Here is a 22,012-nt window from a genome sequence, read left to right as displayed (position 1 = left end):
TATCATAGTTACAGAAATACTGCTTGTTGACTTGAGGTGTGCTCTTATATATAAATTGGTTACTATAGTAAAACCACTTGTGCTTGTAACTGAAGGTTAGACTCGCAATTGGTTAACTCTTAAACAGCGGAGTGAAATTTATAATGTAGATAATAACTACGTCTAGTTATCTAATTTATAGTTATTTATATATCCCCTATATATTACTCCTTCCGTTTCATAAAGAGTATCACTTAGGCATTTTTCACACATATTAAAGAATTCATTAAAATGCATTTATGTTTTCATTAATATCACATATCTAACCAATAGTATTTTAGATAAATTCATTTATTTATAAAATCAATGCATTTTGCAATTAATTTTGAGCTGAAAGGTTGTATAAATTACATTAGTATTGTAAAATGACACTCTTTGTAAAACAAAAAAAAATGAGCTAAAGTGACACTTAATATGAAACAGAGGGAGTATCTGAGAAGCATTACAACTCTTTTTTGTAGTCATGTGTCATCACTAGGATGATTTTTAGAATCATTAGAAAAATATGTTGGTCCATCTAATTATATAATAAGCTTTTTATTAAACTAACAATAAATTCATCATTAATGTACTTTATTATTTTCTTAAATAAAATTTACGGAATTGCCTAATGTATCTAAAGTATATATTATAATTAATGATTTTGAATAATAAAGATTTAATAAAAAAAATAGTGTATCTTCTATCATATTTGTTTAATTTTATACTATTAAATAAATTAAACAACCACAATAACCATATAATAAAAATTTAGATTTTTTATGTATATGTTATATTTTGAATTTTTACAAATGTCTATAAATTACTAAAATTGTTAAAAATCTCACATTCAAATTTTATGATCCATAGTTTAAAATTTTTATTATGACAAAATACAAATGATTACAGAAATTATATAAGTAAAAAGTCTAATTTAATTAATTATTTAGATTAATATATATCGTTTTAAATTAAACTATAAACCATATAAAATACAATATTTTAGTTTCAAAATTTACTTTGAACAATTTTTTTATAAAAGTTTTGAACAATCATTGACAACTTTTTTTTTTAAATTATATATTACTAAAACTATTATTCCCACAATGAAAATTTTGTTATCAGTAATTGAAATTTTTTTCTATAAAAAAAACAAATGATCAAAAAAACTATATGAGTAAAAATCATCATTTAATAGACATTAATATTAAAAATATACTAAAATATATTATCTATGTTGGTATCATTTAAATTTAATTATATATCCTATCAAATATAAAAGAAAATATTTTTTGGATTAATAAAATTAATTTATATGTTCGCATCAATTTAATTATATATTTAATAGTCACTAACTTTTAATTATTTAATATATATTTATTATTTTATAATATGTAAAAATATTTAATACATAAAATAATTTATATATATAATATTGATTTCGTGCAAGACTAGTTTGTTTATTATCTTCACAGGATCTTGTCAAGCCCACTAGCATGTTGATATTTTGATTGACCGACCAAAACACTAGCATGTTGATATTTTCATAGATCGACCAGAACAAAAGAGAAAACAAATCTTTTCTTTTTACTCAGAAAACCCAAATCTCTTATTTGTTTTTTTTTGTATAATTTAGTTCCTTTTGGGCAAAACAAAAAAACTTCCATGTTACTTTACTATACATGTTAAGAGAAAAGAGAAAAGAGTTAAAATGAGGAAAAGATGTGAAGGAGGATGAGACTCGTAGTTGCAATTCCTACCAAACATAAGTAAATCTTAACTGTGTTTTCCTTGTTCTTTTCTAATTTTTTTATTTCATTATTTGTACTGCCAAATTTTTTTTTGTATATATAGAAGTTCTTTTTTTTTTTTTTTGACTAATATATATAGAAGTTCTTGCTAAAAAGGTTTGTCATTATAATTATTTTGCTTCCTTTTTTATTATTTCGGAACATTATGTCATCTGCTGCAAAATATATATCTCTTATCTCTTGTTTTTAGTTAGAAATGTAAGCTTGTGTTATCAATGACTAGTTTCAAACATTGAAACAAATAACTAGTATAAAACACTAAACTAGCTAGAAAACCCACCAAAACAAGTTAACATATTTATAACTAACGTACATATATATAAATCAATGTTTACCAATATGGACGGAAACAAATCAACAAATAGTTTACAGAAAAATAAAATACAAATCAACAAATCTAAACACTATCTATAAAACAACAGTAACAGTATACGATAAAAAAAAGGGGGACACATGGTAATGCAAAATGGTCGGGAAAGGGAAAGAAGTATAAAAATCATTATATATCAGTTGTTTATGTCTTGTTGTAATCTCACGGTTTATTTTTTTTTTAAGACACTATTACTGAATTGATGAAAGTGATTACAGAGCTAGTTTCAATGGAAAACAGAGGAACACCAACAATCTAATCTTAAACAAAAGATGGCTAAGCCAAGATGGAAAACCGACAGCAATATAAGATTGAAAAAGTTCCTCCTTAATCACACTTCTAGCTATAAGCTTTGCACCAATAATGTGTTGATGAGAGTGAAAATGAACTTTCCAATCAACAATATGTTGTAGCCAAGATAACAAATGGAAGGAGTAGAACTTGAGTGAAGACCATGCTGATGGTTTGGAAACTGCACTAATAAGATCCTGGTCATCACTAGCAAATATGATAGCATTAAAATGGAGATTCTTCATACTCTCTAAAGCCCAGCTCCAACTTTGAAACGATGATTCAATTTTACTATTGATTCCAACAAAAGATCTCCTACCATTGATAACAACTTTTCCATCGCTATTTCGGAGAATCCAGGTGGCTCCACTCTGAAGCTTATCTTTGTCCCAAGCAGAGGCTATATCACATTTTAGCCAAGGTTTTGGAGGAGGTTTCCAACCAAAAGTAATTTTTTTTTCCTTGCAAGATCAATGGCTTTTGCTTGAAGATCAGCATCCTTGATGAAGAACCAATGTTCCAGTTCCTCAAAAATAGCCTTAATAAACGTGGATCCTAGAGAAATTTTTCCTTCAAAGAGAAAAGAATTTCGGTTCTTCCAGATAGACCAAATGATCCAAGGGCCACTTCTTCTAATGTGTTCAGGAATGAGGAGATTGTTCCTTGTATTTAAAACATAGAAGATGTTGGAGTAGACTGAGGAAGAATCAAATCCATTTGGAGGATGCGAGAAACAACTATTTGCCCAAGTTTGCCTCGCAATGGTGCAAGAAAATAGGACATGATTTAAGGATTCACCCTCCAAACCACAGATTTGGCATCTAGTATCAATTTTCATACCTCGATCCGTGAGATTGTCCGCAACTGGAAAAGCTCCACTGATAACTTTCCAAAGAAAGATTATAATTTTTGGAGCAGTATTGAGAGACCAGATACAATCCTTAATACCATTCAAAGATGGTAACATACTTCCTGCTACCAAAGCATTTTATTGGCTTCTTTTTCAGCAAGCCAGTAACCTGATCTTACCGCATACTCTCCAGAACGTGTGTGGTTCCAAATGAAGAAATCCGGTGATGAGATAACAGGCTTGATTTTGAGGATGATCTCTATGTCTGGAGGGTAAAAGAGATCATTCAGCAAGCTGAGGTTCCAGTGATGAGAGTTATCCAGAAGAAGATCACTTACTCGAAGATTTAAATCAATAAGAATATTCTTCATAAGCGGGATACGCATCCTATCACCATCCACTAACCAAGGGTAAAACCAGACTGAAAGAGATTTGCCATCTCCAACCATGTGTCTGAGACCTTTAACTAACAAATCTCTGCCAAATAAAATACTCCTCCAAGCAAAAGAAGGTCTAGATCCTAAAGGAGCATTTAAAAAATCCTTCTCAGAGAAATATTTGCTTTTTAAAAATCTACTGAGAAGTAAAGAAGGAGATGCAAGGATCCTCCAAGCTTGTTTAGCCAGAAGAGCTTGATTAAAGATTTCTATATCTTTAAAACTCATTCCTCCACGATCTTTAGGAACACAAAGCTTATCCCAACTAAGCCAATGTATTTTTCATTTGTCTTCATGAGAACACCACCAAAAAGAATCCATGGCTGATGTTAAGTTCTTACAAGTCGTCTTTGGAAGTCTGAAACAACTCATAGCATGAATTGGCATTGCTAGAGCTACAGACTTCAAAATAATTTCATTCCCTGCTTGAGAAAGAAATTTACTATACCAACCTGACATTCTACCCTTCAACTTGTCTTGAATATAGTTAAGAAGCTCAACCTTAGAGCCACTAAAACACTCAGGAAGACCCAAATAAGTTCCAGCTCCACCTTCTGAGAAGATTCCTAATGTATTTTGAATCTTCTCTTTCAACCTCGGCTCAATATTCTTCCCAAAAGTAAGAGAAGATTTTGCAAGATTAATGATCTGACTGGTGACTTCTTCATATTTTTTGAAAATCTCTTGAAAGACAAGGCATTGAGACAGCTCTGCTTTGAAGAGAAACAGACTATCGTCCGCAAAAAATAAATGATGAATCGCAGGCCCTTCAAAGGAGAATTGAATACCTTTCAAAGATCTATTGTCTGAGGCTTAATTAAGCATGCGAGTAAGACATTCCGTGCAGAGAACAAACAAAAAAGGAGAAATGGGGTCTTCTTGTTTCAGCCCACGTTCTCGAGAAATGAAACCAAAAAATTGACCGTTAAGAAGGATCGAATACTTAACAGTAGTAACACAAGCCATAATCCAAGATATTCATTTGTCATCAAAACCAAGAGAAGAAAATAAGGCTTCCAAATAGTTCTTTTCAACTCTATCGAAAACTTTGGACATATCTGTCTTGGCTGCCATAAATTTCTTGGATATAAAATCATGAGTACTAAGGCTAATCTCACAGTTTAATATTCAACCTCCTTTTGGAAGTAAACTCTTCGTAATACTAAAATATTGATCACGATCACTAAGAAGGGATATTACACTTGAGATATCTAGACGAACGTTTTGTAAGAAAAAAGTGTTAGTGAGTTGAGTGCACGTGGTAACGCGGGGACATTGGTGAAAAAGCTCCAAACTAACAATAAAAACAAAACACTCGAATTCAAACCCTACCCACATGAGATGTGTCCCTCCCAAACTCCAAGCCATATCTTTTCTCCTCTATCTGGGTCCGCTTTTTTAATCATTATCGCTTACGTTTTTACATAGTTTAACTAATTAAAATGCTATTATATAAAAGAAAACAAAATTGAAGAACAGCACGAACAAGTCATAATATGCCATTTACAATATTCGATATCAGTCTTTACAGACCTTACAAATTTATTCTGACAGTTTTGTACAATTTGTTTGTGGTTAATTCATTCAGACATAATAGTTCTGTATTTAAATATTAGTTGCATTGGTTGTATTCGCTGTATCTTATTGTTTTTAGTATAAGGATATGATTAATCTTGGTTCTTAGTGTAGGGTTCTTAGCTTCGGTCAAGAATCGTTTCTTAGCTTTTAATTAAGAAAAGCTAAGAACCGGTTCTTAAATAATAGATATAAGAGCATAAATATTGAAGGGTTTTTAAGGTGGAGTTCTTAGCGGAATATAAGAACCTGACTCTTAACTTTTAACTAAAAAAACTAAGAACCGGTTCTTAAGTAAGAGTTTTAAGAGACGGTTCTTAGTTTTTTTAGTTAAAAGTTAAGAGACGACGGTTCTTATATTCTGCTAAGAACCCCACCCTAAGAACCTCCCAATAATCATGCTCTTTAACCCGAGGTTCTTAGCGGAAGTTAAGAAATTGTTTCTTAACTTTTAACTAAAAAAAACTAAGAACCGGTTCTTAAATAAAGACTTTAAGAACCGGTTCGTAGCTTTTTTAGTTAAAAATTAAGAAACAGTTTCTTAACTTTTAACTAAAAAAGCTAAGAACCGGTTCTTAAATAAAGACTCTAAGAACCGGTTCTTAGCTTTTTTAGTTAAAAATTAAGAAACAGTTTTTTAACTTCCGCTAAGAACTCCACTCTAAAACCCCGGATTAATCATGGTCTAAGAACCGGTTCTTAACCGAAAAGTATATAAAAAAATGTCAAATCATGAATTAAGAACCATAAATTAAAAATCCGGGTTAATCATGCTCTAATTAGTATTGAATGGTTACTATTCTTGTTTTTACCTAGCTTGGTTGTGTAATTGGAGGAAAGCATGCATTTATTTCTGTCAATGTTTTCAACGTGAGTTGTTGAAATAGTTAAAGGTTGAAAACCATTAAGCAAAATTCCAAGAAACTTTGGTGATAATATGGTTTATTGTTCAATGTCTATTTTATAACAATCTAGTATAACATTGTGTCAATGAGTACAAATGCTTCGACATTTGTTTTATTTAACGGCTTACTGATTTGGCGATTTGTCACTTTTGCCTTAACAACACTAGTTGCTATTACAATCCCGTGTTTCAAACCACTGTATCTGCTCTCTGATTCCTTTTGCATCACTTCACTTTTTAGTGTGATTTACACCAGGTTAAAAGACTCTTCCACGTTAGTTGTTTGTGTGAATGTTGGTTCTACTATTATCTCTGTGTTCGTCGCTTGGTATTATATGTGTGTGTTTTAGCCATCTTTGCTTTGTTATTTTATACTTCAAACAAATTTTCTTTCGATGGAGTATGATCTTTTTATAAAAGTAAGGTTTTGACCAAAAAACAATCTAGTATACATACATAAGGTAATTTGAATAAAGTAATCGACGCATCTAGATGGTCACCGTAAACACATGTTGTTCACGTTTAATCAAAGATTATGGGATTGCAGTCAAATATAATAGAAAGCATCGCATTCTAACGAAAATAAGAATTAATATTCAAAAGAGCTAGAAGCAATTTTGGATTTCCTTGGTGGTTTAATTAATAATCTACTAACCCTTGACTTTTTCTGCGGTTGGATAAAGAGCACAACAAAACCAATAAGGGAACATTCAATTTTTGCTGTTAACATCAAAAGCTAGTAGTGTATGTATTGCATGTTTTATCGATTAAGAGACAAATTATAGTGTCTATCAACCGACCACGTTTAGTAATTTCTCATACTACTATTTGAACATTTCATTTAATATTTACTTTGTTAGAACTAAATAATTGTTCTGCATATAGAGTTAAAACGAAAAGCATATGAATAAATTATTCTCAATATAGTTACCTTTTTATCAACATAAACTATACTCTGTAAATCTCGCAAGATGGAAGACATGTATTAGTAATACCTAAAGTCCTTTAAAAAATCATTCAAAATCCAGCTAATGACCATTGTTTTATCTTAACTTGAACTATTAAGTTTGTATACGCCACATTAGTCACAGTAGCAAATAAAAGTCAAATTCGGATGTATCTTGACGTTTTGCACCTCAGATAACCGGTTGAACTACTATTATTGATTTATAATCAAATTTCTAGCAAAAGTTATCATCTGCTTTTAGCTAGCAAAAATCCAAACAAAAAAAGTAACCATCTGCATCCCAAATTTTATATCCAAAGAATGCAAAACACAAAATTGGATACTGACCAAACCAAATTCATCACACGTGCAAAAATACAAGGGTCCAATGTAATATATGAGGGAGATTTAGTTTGATCCAAATTAGGGAAATCCAAGGACACATGCATATATACATATACCAAGTGGTGTGCAGTGTGTGGGTATGAGAGTGAGAGAGGGCTATGAAGAGAGGAACATGTGAAGGCATTAAGAGATGGTGGGGTTTGTATTGATGTCTTGATCTTGGAATGGAGCCACATGGTAAGAGGGACTCTCAAAGCACCTCTCTTAGGGGTAGTTGTGATGCAGCCAAATAAGAGCATTTGCATGTGACTCCATGTGTTTTTTCCCCCTCACCTTTTTTATATTGCCTTCTCTCTTATATAGAATCTATATAATTACCTTCATGTAATATATATATATATATATATATATATATATATTCTTTATTGTGATATTCTACATCCTTGTCTTTTTCGCTTATACTTTGAAAACAATAAATGAATACTAGTTGTAATATAGGTATTAATTACATTCTTTCAATAGTTTTAAGATTTTTTTTTTTGAGAAATAGTTATAAGAAAATATTACATATTTGTTTTCTTGTATATGAAAACATATTACCTCATATATGTATACAAGGAAAACGAATTTCAAAATATGTTCCACAAAATTACTTTTACATCATCAGCCAATGTTACATACAAACAAACCTAGGACCCACTCTTCTCTTTCTCTCTTTCACATATTCTAAGTTTGCTATATATGTAAGCTTCTCTCTTTAAACTTTCCTTTGTAACAAGAGTAACTTTTTCATATGGAGAGGCAAATCATGAACAACAAGAAACGACTATTCTCTGTTGAACCAACCGAACTATCCCCTAGTGAAGTTTTCACAAGGAAATACACAAGCCACTTAGTTCCTGCACTCAAGAAGCTCAACATGGACAAGAGCCCTTCACCAATCAACCAACTAACCGTGAAGCATGAAGTAGACAAGGCTTTGGCTTTGTCTGCTCAAGAATTTGCATGGAGCGGTTTCTTGCTACAGAAGCTATCCTCCTCGAACAATCCAACCACTACTACAAGTTCTTCTTCCAATGGAGCTCGTATTCTAGAAGGAGCCTGTAAAGAAGACGAAGATGGAGAGATAGAGGAGAAACTGAGTGAACTACGGAAGCTTTTGCCAGGTGGAGAAGAGATGAATGTGGAAGAAATGTTGAGTGAGATTGGCAATTACATTAAATGTCTTGAGTTACAGACGATTGCTCTTAAGTCGATTGTTCAAGATACTACTTGAATTTTAGTTTTAGCCTCTGTATAATTTTTAGTTTGTTTTTATGTTTTGTCTTTAAACTAAAGTCATCTATGTCTGTTTTAATTATCTCATTTTCTTTAAGAACGAGAGCATATGTATTAATATTATAGTGGTTTTATTTTCTTCTCTTATGGTAGATGAATAAACAATTGTGTAAATCGATCAACATCTGATTGTTATTGGTTGTGATGCCAAATAAAGTTATTATTTACAAATCCTCGTGTCTTTATTCCTTTATTTTAGTGTATTTAATATTCTTGTCATTTAAGCTGACAAGCATATGCATATTTTTAACTAGAGTCGGTCCGTCCTATTTTATTTGTGATATAAATTATTATTTTCTTGTATGATTTTGTGATTTGTGTTTTAGGTCTGTATTTACAAGAGATATGTATAATAATAATTTTCATATTTTAGAAAGTTTTAAGTGAGAAATAATTATATGTGATAAGATATATTTTGCATGTTTACAATAGTTGTTTCTGTTGTCCAAACAAATAACTTTATGATATTATATATTAGTTTAATTTTATCTACTTAATTAAATTATTTGATATAAAATGTGTGTTAAATTTGATGGTAATAAATGTCTTTTATCTGTAACTCAATGAAAACATCAGAATAGTGTTGATTGTTTTCAATATAAAAAAATATTTTTCTCTTATGTATATATATTTTTTAAAAATTCATTAGTTTTTTTTTAAATTACTAATTTGAATAATGCAAAAATAATGGTTTATTCATTATAACAAAATGTAAATCCAATACCGACTTTTATTTTTTATAAATATTTCATTCGTATAATCCTGGAATTTGATGAAGAAAGAAAGGATAAAATACCAAACATGCAAAAAATTTAGAGACCATTTGAGTAACAAAATACTTGGATTAAGAAAGATAAAAGATAAATGTTGACTCAATCATTAGGTTAGGTTATCGTCAATGTTTTTATTCGGATTAAATATATTTGCAAATTCTTTAAATTGTATAGGTAAAAAAAAAGGGCTTATTGGCCAAATAGCCATATTTGAGTGACAAATTAGGTGAGTAACATTGATTTTGAAATAATTTAATGTCAGACTCTTTGGACACATTTCGTCCGGTTATGTCATTTCTCATAACAAGTGGCTAGTTGCATTTTTAAAGTAAGCGACGTGGTGTTTTTTGTGGCATATGAACTCTTTATTAACAAACATATAACTATACGGAGCGCATAGCCTAACTGTATTTAACACATATGATGTAAGAGTATGCTGTGAGGTGAGTGGATAATAGTTGTACGCGTTTCAGATCAGATGTTAACGTAATGAAGAATTGAACTTATACATTGTCTTGTTACCCAACTGGCAACCCTAAACGTACATAAAACGAACCCTATCAACTAAGCACTAGACCCAACACGGAAATGTAAACCCTAATTCAATATCAATTCAAATCTTCCTTAAACTAAACCCAAATTTCGAAATGCCAAACAGATTCATTTCCATTCTACATGAGTCATATAGAATACAAGGTGAGTCATATAGAATACAAGGTGAAAATGTAGTTGCAATCTAAAGAAAATCTACCATCTTTCTCAAACTTTATCAAGTAATCATTGAACCCGATCAACTAAGCACTAAACCCTACACGGAAATGTAAACTCCAATCCAATGTAAACCCCAAACTTCCATAACTAAACATAAACTCATCCCTAAACCGACCACGGGATTGTAAACTAAACCCTAGCCACTAATCATTATACCCTACACGGAAATATATACCCTAATCTAATGTCAACTCAAATCTTCCCATAAACAAAACCTACATTTCGAAATGCCTGACAAATTTACTCTTATTCTATATGAGGCATATAAAATATACAAGGTGGAATATAATTGCAATCTAAAGACAGACTACCATCTTTCTCAAATGTTGCTATGCATATGGCTTCATGGAATGTGGTAATTTGTTGCCCAATCGTCTAAAACCTAAACCTTATCAAATAATCACTAAACCCAACTTGGGAATATAAACCCCAATTTAAAAAAAATGATTTTTCATTCTATTTATTTCGGATTCTATATATTTCATATGAAATAGAAACAAGAAATTGTACTTTTACAGAACAACTGTGGGATATATAAGCTGACGTGTACAAATGTAAAAAGTGATGACATATTTTATAGAATAAATGACCAATAGTTGGTTACAGCTATTCTACATACAAGATTTGGAAGAAACCACGTATGGGATGGGAAGAGTAACCAAAGATATTTTTACTTTTATTTTAATTAAAACTTTTTATATTTATTTCTCTGCAGGTTTCATCAGTTGGAAGAATGGACAATATTGTATTATTATAGAAAAGTAACGCCGTGTATATAAATGTTGGGAAAATTAGTTAGACAATGAATTATCATTTTTTTATGGCTATACAGTCCAATTTCCCTTAAAAAAAAACAGTTTTTATTTTATTTTATTCGATTCCAACAATTAAGAAAAGAAAGAAAAAGAGGTAATCCCTAAGAAGTAACCAAAGTGAATCAGATCATAGAAACAAAACTGGAGAGCACAAAAGACAATTGAGACCGAATCACCACGACACGATGATCTAGGCATGAACTTTAACTAACTGGAACTCTATCTTGATATTTTAAAATGATGTTCATCGACTCTTTCAGTCGCTCATCTGCACAGCCCCACGATAACGACTGATCAAGATCCAATAGAGAATGATTAATCAATAAAAAAAAGAGATTAACGGGAACAAACCAGCGGATAATTGATCCTTGAAAACTTGACAACAATCCCCATTGTAGTTGATTCCAACAGAAGCTGTTTGTTTTTGTCTTTGTAGAGCAGAAAAATGTCTTCAACTTTTCGTTTGATGATTCGTTTGATTGCTTAAGGAAGGAAGTGGTGTTAATAATGAAACGAAGCCTTATTCCTTGGTACCTGAGTTTAGTGAGTTTTTACTTTCATAAAATTTTGTTAAAATGTCTACCAACGGCCTTTTGGAGTGCTTTCACAGTGCCTGGAAAAAGTGAAATGTGAGACAATGAATAAGTGATTCTCGCATTGCCTCTCTGGTTTTACATAAAACAACAACATGTTGAATTTGTATTTGGCAAGTGGGGTCTTGCTGGGCGAACAACTTACATACATGGTTTCTTATCGGGTCATGTGTTATGTTTCATTCGGGTTATATAAGTTTGTTCATGAGTTTCTGAAGCAAATAATTCGTCTACATTGTTGGTAGGGCGTATATGCATACCTCTTTGATCTTCAGAGTCGCAAGTTGTCTTCAGTTTGGTGGCAATGTGCTTTTGTACCTCTCATCGATCCATGGCTGGTGCTTCTTGTCTAGTCGAAGACCTGTGACAGGTGAAGGTTACTTATAATGTCTAAACAGAGGTTTCATTGTCCTGAGCTTGCAAATGGATGTGACGACTGTGGTAAGTAAATAATTACTCTGCTCTGTGCTGATGGAACCATGGGCAGAGGTTGACGGACACTTGCAACGCCTGCATTCAACAGTAAGGTGTTCGGAAGGGATAAAAACCATTATTCTATCAGTTTAGTAAGTGCCATCGCCTTGTTGGTGTGTTGAAATTTTCTTTTCAGCACACATAAGCTTTAATGCAGAGCTCGCTATGAAGAACTTGCTTCTTACCGTCAAGCATCATATCCATGAAAAAGTTGTATTAGAATATGAATTGTATACAATTATATGAACAAATCATATGTAATAAACAACCATGGAGGGGTCTCCCAATCTTCAGCTAATGTAGGTTTAGGCAAGACCATATTAGTATAGTCTTACGTATTGTTTAAAGTTTCATTGTAACTGATACCTTTTCGTTTCTTGTGCGACCGTGACCTAGAGGAGGAACCCATCAGATTCTTTGGTTTTCCTTTCAGAGTCAGGTTTGAGAAGTTGTGGTGATTTTTTCTTTTGCTCAGAAAACCGCTTCTTCACCATTTTTACTAAAGTTGTAGTGCTACCAAGGACGTGTGGTGAAGATTCGTGTTTTTTTTAACGATGATTTATTATGATCTTACAATTATGATATGAGAAAGATTACATAGACGATCCGACAACCGACAATACTACCTGCCTTATGAGGACTTACGCTTAACTGCATCATCTGAGCCGTCCTATGAAAATTCACGTCTGACCAGATTTACTTGCACCATGTTGAAGATCCCTTGTAAGCTTTTCTTCCGTAGTTTGCATAATTTTTTAATAAATCTCTCTCTCCGGGACTTGAAACCTCGATTTCCTGTAATCTGCAATAAATTGCATAGTCTGGGATTCGAACCCCAGACCTGGGTGTAGAAACCTTTAAACCTAAACCAGTAGACTACGGTGCTTCCACAAAGATTCGTGTTTAGGAGTTTAATATCAGCATATATAAAAAAAAAAGACACCAGTAAAGATTCGAGCTTTAAAGGATCTAATCAACAACAATTACAGAATCTCAATCCGTTTTAACTTCTTTACGAACCGTTTAGAGGCGAGTTAATGAAGTGATGCGTTTTGGATACGTTGGACACATGTCGACACCAGATCAATCGACTTAATGACATGGACAACGACGTGGCTTCACCTGAAGTGAAGAAACACAACTTTATAATAATAGATTGTTTCTGCAATATTTTCAGTTTTTCTGGTTGAGTCAAAAATTTTGAACTTTCATTTTTCATTTCTTTTGAAAACAATATTGGTTACTATTTGAAGAGGCGAGTTAATGAAGTGATGCGTTTTGGATATGTTGGACACGTGTTGACACCAGATCAATCGACTTAATAACGTGGCTAACGACGTGGCTTCACTAGGAGTGAAGAAACACAACTTTATAATAATAGATTGTTCCTGCAATATTTTCAGTTTTTTTTGTCGAGTCAAAAAATTTTAACTTTCATTTTTCATTTCTTTTGAAAACAATACAGTTTACTATTTACATTTCTTCAATTAGATAAAAGATACTACAGATTATGAAGTATATATCACAAAAGCGATCCGTTAGATTACCAGTACACCATTACTGAGTAAAACAAATTAATACTAATAATTTCAGCATCTGAATTTTATGAAAAAGAGGCAAGTCAGATGACTTAAGTATGCGAAGTTACATTACATCATCCATATCTTTGCACGTGTCTCAAAATCACTCGCGCTCATCCAAATCTCTATTTCTCTTAAGATTCTTGCCGTACTACTACTACACAACTTGTCTCATGTCATGTTTTTAATTGAGATCTTTTAAAAAAATGTTTTTAACTGAATTAATTTTTTCAATGGAAACAAAACAACAAACTTATTTTGGATTATTTTTTCATTTTGGTCAGATAATTTCCTATTTTAAAATTGCAAATTGTTTGTTGTCCTTGCCCTTTGGTAGTTACAAAATTAAGGTCCACAATTGCTTTTTGTTTTTGGTAAGCAAATGAAAATAGAGAGCTACAAAATTTGTTTAGGAAGAAAAGAAGATAAGGTTATATGTAGGCTCATGGAATAAGAGCAAAGAAAATTGTGTTATGTGTTGTGTAAAGTGCCAAAGACAAAGGCATGCCTTGATTCTTCGAAAGAGATTACATATGGAACTCTGAGAAACAAGAACACTAACAATATGATTTAGGAAAGAGTTATAGCAATAAACAAAGATCTTCCTAAATAAACAGTAACCGTAAGAGGTGGTGAAGAACGAAAACAAGAACATATTAGACAGTGTAGTGTCCTGGAGTTTCAATGTCCAAGCCCTTTAGCTTCACCACTGATTCCACATGTCCCTTGAGTGTGTGCAGCTCCCTAAGCCTGTTATTAACACACATACATTCAATTAAGTGTTTTAATTTCAGACGAAGAACATGTATCTATCTCAAGATTGAGATAAAGGCTCTTATATTACCTAGCAATCTCAGCTCTTCTCTTAGCCTGCTCTGCAATCTCAGACAATTCTCTGTAACTTCCTTTCTCAGGGAAGATGTTAACAGCTTCTTTTGGCTGCAAACCGTGAAGTGTCCTCTGAGCAAGTGCCCATTGAGCCTCCCTCTCTTCTTTTCCATAATCTTTCTTCATTGTGAAAGCCGTCTTGTTCTCAAACAAGTTGAGCCAAGCCTTACCGCTCAAGATGTATCTAATGGCAAACTTGAAAATGTCTTGTGGGAAGTATGTTACAATACTGTATAGCCAGATCACTCCAGCCCATCCCCATCCAATACCTCTAACCTTTGCAAACTCCCAGTTAGCGTAAACCGCAATCAAAGTAGCAACCTGCATTTATAAGGATTCAATCAGTGTTCTACAAAACTGGTCTAGGCGTCACCCGCCTAGTCAGCAAATCGGGTCTGAACGAAACGAAAATCGGTCTAAACATTAGCCTAACCACCGTCTAGTGATTTTTTTGAACATTGGATTCAATGAATGAAAACAGGTAGCTTCGAGGAAGAAACACTTCAAAAATGTAGAGTTCTGATGGTCTTACAAGTTGTGCAATGAGGAAAGCAACCATCAGTAACGCCCCAGGACGTTCAACAAATGACCAACTCCTTGATCTTGTGACGAAGATCAAAGCCTGACTAATGATACTAACTTGCAGGTACACTGCACCCATTAGCTCGTTGTTATTGTTCCTAATGGACCTCACACCAAACGTGTCCTGTGGAACCAAAGCGAAAGTTAGTTTACATACAATCACATGCAAGAATGATGAGAAGTGAATGTATATATATTACCGAGAAAAAGTCAGTCTTGTGTGCCGCCAAGAAGAAAATAACAGTCATCATGGCTTGGTAACCACCAAGGACAACTCCAGTTGCAAAAATCTCTTTAAGTTTCCAGCTATCAGGCGTGGGAGATGGCTTGACTCTGTCCTTTGAGATTGTCATGATGGTACCATCGTTAAGAATGGCAATGATCAGAACCATGAACGCTGAGAAGTCAAACTTCCATATCAGAGCAATAAGCATGAAACCAAACACAATCCGGATTGTGATTGAGACTGCGTAAATAGTGTAGTTCTTCATTCTCTGGAATATAGCTCTGCTGGTGAGAACGGCACTGATGATAACACTAAGTCCAGGCTCAGTGAGAACTATATCCGAAGCGCCACGAGCTGCATCAGTAGCATCAGCCACAGCTATACCAATATCAGCTTTCTTTAAAGCAGGAGCATCATTCACACCATCACCAGTCATCCCAACGATATGTTTCAGCTCTTGTAACTTCTTCACAATCTCGTACTTGTGCTCTGGGAAGACTCCAGCGAAACCATCAGCTTTTTCTATTAACTCCTCAACAGGAATGGATGCAAGGTTTGCGTCCTTGTGAGTACCGAGAAGAGCTGAAGATGGATACATGTTTGTTCCCATTCCGAGTCTCCGACCAGTTTCTTTACCAATAGCAAGCTGATCACCTAAGCCACATCATACAAGAGAATGTTAAAGGAGGGGAATGTAGTTAGGTGTGTATAGTTTACAAGGACAAGATTATTATTACCAGTGATCATCTTGACATTAACACCAAGATTCAAAGCCCTTCTAATTGTTTCAGCACTGTCATGTCTTGGTGGATCAAAGAGTGGCAACAAACCAACAAACTCCCATGGTCCACCTGGACTTTCCTTTGTTTTCTCAGGCACCACCTGACGAGCAACAGCCAAAGACCTTAGACCACGCTCAGCATACTTGTCGATGATAGAGAGCACCTTCTTACTAAGATCACTGTTGGCTTTGGCAAGCTCAAGGATCTGCTCAGGAGCACCTTTACTGACTCTATGCCAGCTACCACTTGAGTCTATGTAAGTCAAAGCAGTTCTCTTATCCACAGGGTTAAACGGAAGGAAGTGAACCTCTCTGATGCCAGCTCTAGCCTCCTTTGGATCAGCAAGCATCCCAACCATGGCTGCATCAATGGCATCCTGGTTCTCAATCCTTGAAGCCATAGCTGCAAACAACAGAACCTGATCTTTCTCCACACCCTTGCAGAAAACCTCAACTAAGTTTTTATCCACACTCAGTTTATTTAGAGTCAGCGTCCCGGTTTTGTCACTGCACAGAACATCCATCCCCGCCATTTCTTCAATGGCAGTCATACGCTTGGTGATGGCACCTTGCTGAGAGAGCCTGTGAGAGCCAATAGCCATGGTGACAGACAAGACAGTAGGCATAGCAATAGGGATACTGATAATTTGTGGGATTATGAGAGCTTCTAAGTGTTTTAACCGTGATGAAGCACACGAACAAAGTAAAAAAGGAGTGAAGTAACCATAAGTATTTGAGAGAGAAGAGAAATTTGCGAATTTAAGAGAATGAGAGGATTTGTGAGATTGAGAGAATGAAAGAAATGTTTGTATTGAATTGTGTGTTTAATTGTGTAACATACATGGTGTATTTAAAGGAAACAAAAGCAATAAGCACTCAATGGTGGAAGAATAAATAACTAGTAGTGGACTAGCCACTCCTCCCCATTTGGTAAGTGATATGGCCACTCCTCCCACTTCCTCCACTAACTAGTAGTGGACTAGTCACTCCTCCCCATTTGGTAAGTGAAATGGCCACTTCTCCTACTTCCTCCACTACTTCCCTTTGTTTAATTCTTCATGTCAACAGTAAATACATGCCTGCCAGCAGAGCCGGAGCAGCATACCTTTAGTTGAGGTCCCTCCTGTTGATTGAATCTGAGTCAAGACCCGATCCCAAGACCTCTCCGGCTGAATCGCACATCGTGGAGCTAAAGATCCCCATAAACTCCAGGAGTAAGGGCACATGAAGAACAGATGATCACGGCTTTCATCAGATTGGTTACAGAGGAGACATGTGGGAGATGTCTGATGGCCCCATCGGATGGTTCTGTCTTTAGTAGGGCATCGGTTCAGAACAAACAACCAGGAGAGGAAGCTATGCCTGGGGATTCCACCCTTGTTCCAAACCGTGTTGAACCAAGGTACAGAGACAGAGTTCCCATCAACACAAAGCTTCTCATAGATAATACCAGTACTGTAACGGTCGCTAATTTTTTCATCGACATCCCACTCATAATAATCTTCATTAGGGATGTTGTGTAGGGCTGAGGTATTAAGGGTTGGCCCAGCCCATAGATAAAAACTAAAAACCCTAACCCTAATTAATGGTTCTAAAGCATTTCGTACTAATTTAGTGTCGGGCTGAAATAAGTATGGGTTTAAATCGGGTTAGGCCTATTAGATTAATAAAAAAATAAATCTATGTTTTATGTTGAAACGACGTTGTTTTGTGATCACTTCTTCTCCAATTCAGCAGATACGACGATCCCTTCTTCCTCAAAATCGTCGACGATCTCTTCTTCCTCAAACTTAGACGACGATCTCTTCGTCTCTCTCTCCGCCAGTCTCTCTCTTTCTCGCCTGTCTCTCTCTCCGCTTCTCTCTCTCTCGCCGTCTGTCTCTTTTCGCCTCTCTCTCCGCCTCTGTCTCTCGAACTAGAGCAAACCCAGGTTAGGCCTTACAATCAATCTGGGTTTAGTTTAGAATTGTATGAAAGAGGTTACAAATGGTTGCCTTCAGAAGAAGAGTGGGAACGTGGAGTCAAAATATGTGACTTGCTGAAGCCTTTTAATACCATCAGCACTTACTTTTCAGGAGTAAAATATCCAACCGCCAATGTCTACTTCATTCAGGTGTGGAAAATTGAGGTGATGTTGAAGAAGTATGTTGATTGTGAAGATGATGGTGATGTGAGAACAATGGCTAGGGCGATGCAAAAGAAGTTTGCAAAGTATTGGAATCAATATAGTGTGATTCTAGCTATGGGGGCTGCTCTAAATCCGAGGTTGAAACTGGATATACTTCGATCAGCTTATCAAAAGATTGACCCAAGGACTTCTGAGGAAAAGGTTCAAGTTGTTAGGGACAATCTGATTTTGCTTTATGAAGAATATCAAAAATCAGCAAATCCTTCAAAGTTTTCTACAACATTAACTCCACATGAGCTTCTCACATAGTCACCACTTGAAGATGATATGGATGATGTAAGTTCTTCAAATTTTTCTCATTAGTTCTCATTCAAAAACAACAGCAAGTAACTTACTGTTTTTGTCTTTGTATATAACAGGATCTCTTTGAGCTTGAAAATAGCCTCAAATCTAGTTCAAGAAATGCTAAGTCAAATCTGGAAACCTATTTGGATCTTGAACCAAGACTAGAGATGAAGACTTTTGAAGACATGGAAGTTTTAAATTTTTGGAAATAAAATCAGCATCGATATGGCAATCTTGCTTCAATGGAATCTGACTTACTGAGCATACCCATCACCACTGTTGCAGCTGAGTCAGCTTTCAGTGTTGCGTCCTTTCAGAAATCGAATTCTTCCCAAAAATGTGCAAGCACTAATTGCCACTCGAAATTGGCTAAGAGGATTTGAAGAGTTTGAAGGTAAAAATTTCATTATCAACTTACATATTTTTTTATGTTCTTTATCTAACTTATATTCATTAACTACAGGAAATATTGAAGATTACTTCGATGATGAAGATGATGAATCTGTAAAAAGTAGCTCAAAAGTTAGAGACTCTAGCACATGAAGGTAAAGCTTTCCAGCAAAACCATTTGTTGATTTGGACTCCCAGAGAAAGTTTCTTTGGTCTGTGAATTGGAATTGATTGTTTGAAAACCCATTATGTTATGTTGGCTATATGTTAATGTGTCATGTTCTTATTGTCTGTGTTGACTGTATATTTATGAGTTTGCTATTTGTGTTGTCTGTGTTCTTAGTTATATGAGAGCATGCACTTAGTTCATGAGATGTTAAAGCACCATGTAATGTGACTGGTTTTCATGTATCTTGGATTTTGATCTTAGTTTAATTACAATTTAGTTCTGTTGCGTCCTTAATTCTGTTGTACTTAATGCAAATGAGTAAATGTTCTGTTTTTTATGAGTTTGCTATATGTGTTGTGATGTACTTTATGCAGATGAGTTTGCTATCTGTTGTGTTCATGTTCTTGTTGTCTGTGTTGACTGTATTTTTATGAATTTACTATATGTGTTGTCTGTGTTCTTATGAGCTCATTGTTTGTATTCTTATGACCTTGAAGCAAGATGAAGATGTGGGGTTGTCATTCTGTGACAAGGAAGTAATAGAGTCAATGACAAATTGAAAAGAAAGAAGTCATATGCGTTAGAAGAGCCCAAGAGCAGAAGGAACCTTTATCAAAATAGAACTTTTTTACAATTTTTACAATGTCTTAGACTTGTTTTTTTTTCAAACTAAGTGTCGTGGTTTGCTATTTATATAAGACTCAAACCTTTGATTTAATGTTATTTGATTTAACTTTTTATATGATAACCACTATGGAAAATATTTTACATAAAAAAATATAAAGGGTTTAAAGGGTTAATAAGAGTTGAGCCCTATTTAACATAGTTTAATGGGTTTTGAAAGGGTTAGGGCTCACTTAGGGTTGAGCTTAAACTAAATAGGGTTGGGTTGGGCTGGACAACCCTATACAACATCCCTAATCTTCATTATCATTGAGATGGATAGTAGTTAGAAAAGCATGAATGTTAACTAGATTTTCTGACCTTGCAGGGGGGAGAAGCCAGTTGTTGTCACTACACAGAGAGGCAAGGGTTGCTTGGTCTTGGATACAGAATGAAAGAAATGTTTGTATTGAATTGTGTGTTTAATTGTGTAACATACATGGTGTATTTAAAGGAAACAAAAGCAATAAGCACTCAATGGTGGAAGAATAAATAACTAGTAGTGGACTAGCCACTCCTCCCCATTTGGTAAGTGATATGGCCACTCCTCCCACTTCCTCCACTAACTAGTAGTGGACTAGCCACTCCTCCCCATTTGGTAAGTGATATGGCCACTCCTCCCACTTCCTCCACTAACTAGTAGTGGACTAGCCACTCCTCCCCATTTGGTAAGTGATATGGCCACTCCTCCCACTTCCTCCACTAACTAGTAGTGGACTAGCCACTCCTCCCCATTTGGTAAGTGATATGGCCACTCCTCCCACTTCCTCCACTAACTAGTAGTGGACTAGCCACTCCTCCCCATTTGGTAAGTGATATGGCCACTCCTCCCACTTCCTCCACTAACTAGTAGTGGACTAGCCACTCCTCCCCATTTGGTAAGTGATATGGCCACTTCTCCTACTTCCTCCACTACTTCCCTTTGTTTAATTCTTCATGTCAACAGATACCACCAATCAACAGGACCAAGAGGTTATCAATCCCATCTCTGTACTTTAGTCGCTGGATAGGGTACATGAATTTCTATATTTCACACTAAAATAAAATCATTCTATTATAGAATTGAATTTGTTCCAATAATTCACTCTATAATAGAGTGAAATATAGAGTAATGTTGTTTTTTCACTCTATATTTGGAGTAAAAAAACAACATTATTATATATTTCACTTTATTATAAAATAATTATATTATACAGTGAACCATTGGAGCAAATTCAATTATATAATAGAGCTACTCTATTTTAGCTGAAATATATAATAATTTTTTGTGTACTGATGAAGATGGTCTCAGCTCCACTACTAAACGAAACTTGTACAGTTTTTTTTTTTTTTTACGAACAGAGGTGTCTAGACCGAAGTCAACTAATCTTTCAACTAGATAAAACTGATGAACAGTCCCGTTCCGAGTTTTTAAAGGAGGTTCAAAACATGTTTTAAGTGGTCTGGCCAGCTATAACAACTTTATAGTATTTATTTATTTACATGATGGTATATCTATTTTTTTCTTATGAACAAACTCTACATGCAAAGAGACAGAACATCTATTGGAAAATGACAGTACAGAAACCAAAATCAAATTCCCCCACAGTGTACAGATCTACCTCCATTGAGGTAATATCATACAACAGTTTGTGGGCAATGATGATCATAAACAGAGAGAGTTAAAAATGAGTTTTTACCAGATCAACAGTCTCGTTCTTGATATCCTCGAGACTCATCTTTCCCCTCCAAACGACGGCGCCGAAGTTGCACTATAAACGATAGATATGTCCGCCGTTTCACTCGAGAGAGAGAGGAGAAGGACGAGTAAATATTAGATGAAGCGAGCGAGCTATCTCTTTGCAGAGTCGATAGGACTCCTCCTTTTATACCACCAGAAACGACGGATTTCTCCACCGTTTTAGTTCTTGTGGGTCCCAACAAGTAGTATCCATTTGTTTACCCATTCT

General features: G+C 34.5%; 2 protein-coding genes and 2 long non-coding RNA genes across 5 annotated transcripts; 2 read left to right on the top strand and 2 right to left on the bottom strand.

Annotated features, from left to right (window-relative positions):
• Positions 1–8,217: 8,217 nt before the first annotated feature.
• Positions 8,218–8,925, top strand: LOC106333711 (uncharacterized protein At4g30180-like). Its single transcript, XM_013772132.1, has one exon. It carries the CDS (start codon positions 8,341–8,343, stop codon positions 8,821–8,823), a length of 483 nt encoding a protein of 160 aa, XP_013627586.1. The 5' UTR covers positions 8,218–8,340; the 3' UTR covers positions 8,824–8,925.
• A 2,676-nt stretch (positions 8,926–11,601) lies between these two features.
• Positions 11,602–12,352, bottom strand: LOC106328057. The gene is made up of 3 exons (XR_001267548.1): positions 12,295–12,352; positions 12,098–12,198; positions 11,602–11,857 (listed from the first exon to the last, which is right to left on the bottom strand). It is a non-coding gene; the product is annotated as an uncharacterized LOC106328057 (long non-coding RNA).
• Positions 12,353–14,355: 2,003 nt separating this feature from the next.
• Positions 14,356–21,781, bottom strand: LOC106331156 (ATPase 2, plasma membrane-type-like). The gene is made up of 7 exons (XM_013769486.1): positions 21,743–21,781; positions 21,010–21,086; positions 16,325–17,004; positions 15,562–16,241; positions 15,312–15,485; positions 14,736–15,100; positions 14,356–14,641 (listed from the first exon to the last, which is right to left on the bottom strand). Exons 1-7 carry the CDS (start codon positions 21,779–21,781, stop codon positions 14,548–14,550), a joined length of 2,109 nt encoding a protein of 702 aa, XP_013624940.1. The 3' UTR covers positions 14,356–14,547.
• On the top strand, positions 18,090–20,145 carry LOC106328056. Of its 2 annotated transcripts, XR_001267547.1 has the most exons (5): positions 18,090–18,298; positions 18,482–18,832; positions 18,916–19,235; positions 19,305–19,386; positions 19,898–20,145. It is a non-coding gene; the product is annotated as an uncharacterized LOC106328056 (long non-coding RNA). The 2 variants fall into 2 exon arrangements; XR_001267546.1 differs by lacking the exon at positions 18,090–18,298 and having other exon boundaries at positions 18,305–18,832.
• Positions 21,782–22,012: the final 231 nt, after the last annotated feature.

Source organism: Brassica oleracea, chromosome C3 (assembly GCF_000695525.1).
Source record: "Brassica oleracea var. oleracea cultivar TO1000 chromosome C3, BOL, whole genome shotgun sequence".
Taxonomy (NCBI): Eukaryota; Viridiplantae; Streptophyta; class Magnoliopsida; order Brassicales; family Brassicaceae; genus Brassica; species Brassica oleracea.
This window is presented reverse-complemented; position numbering and strand designations above follow the sequence as displayed.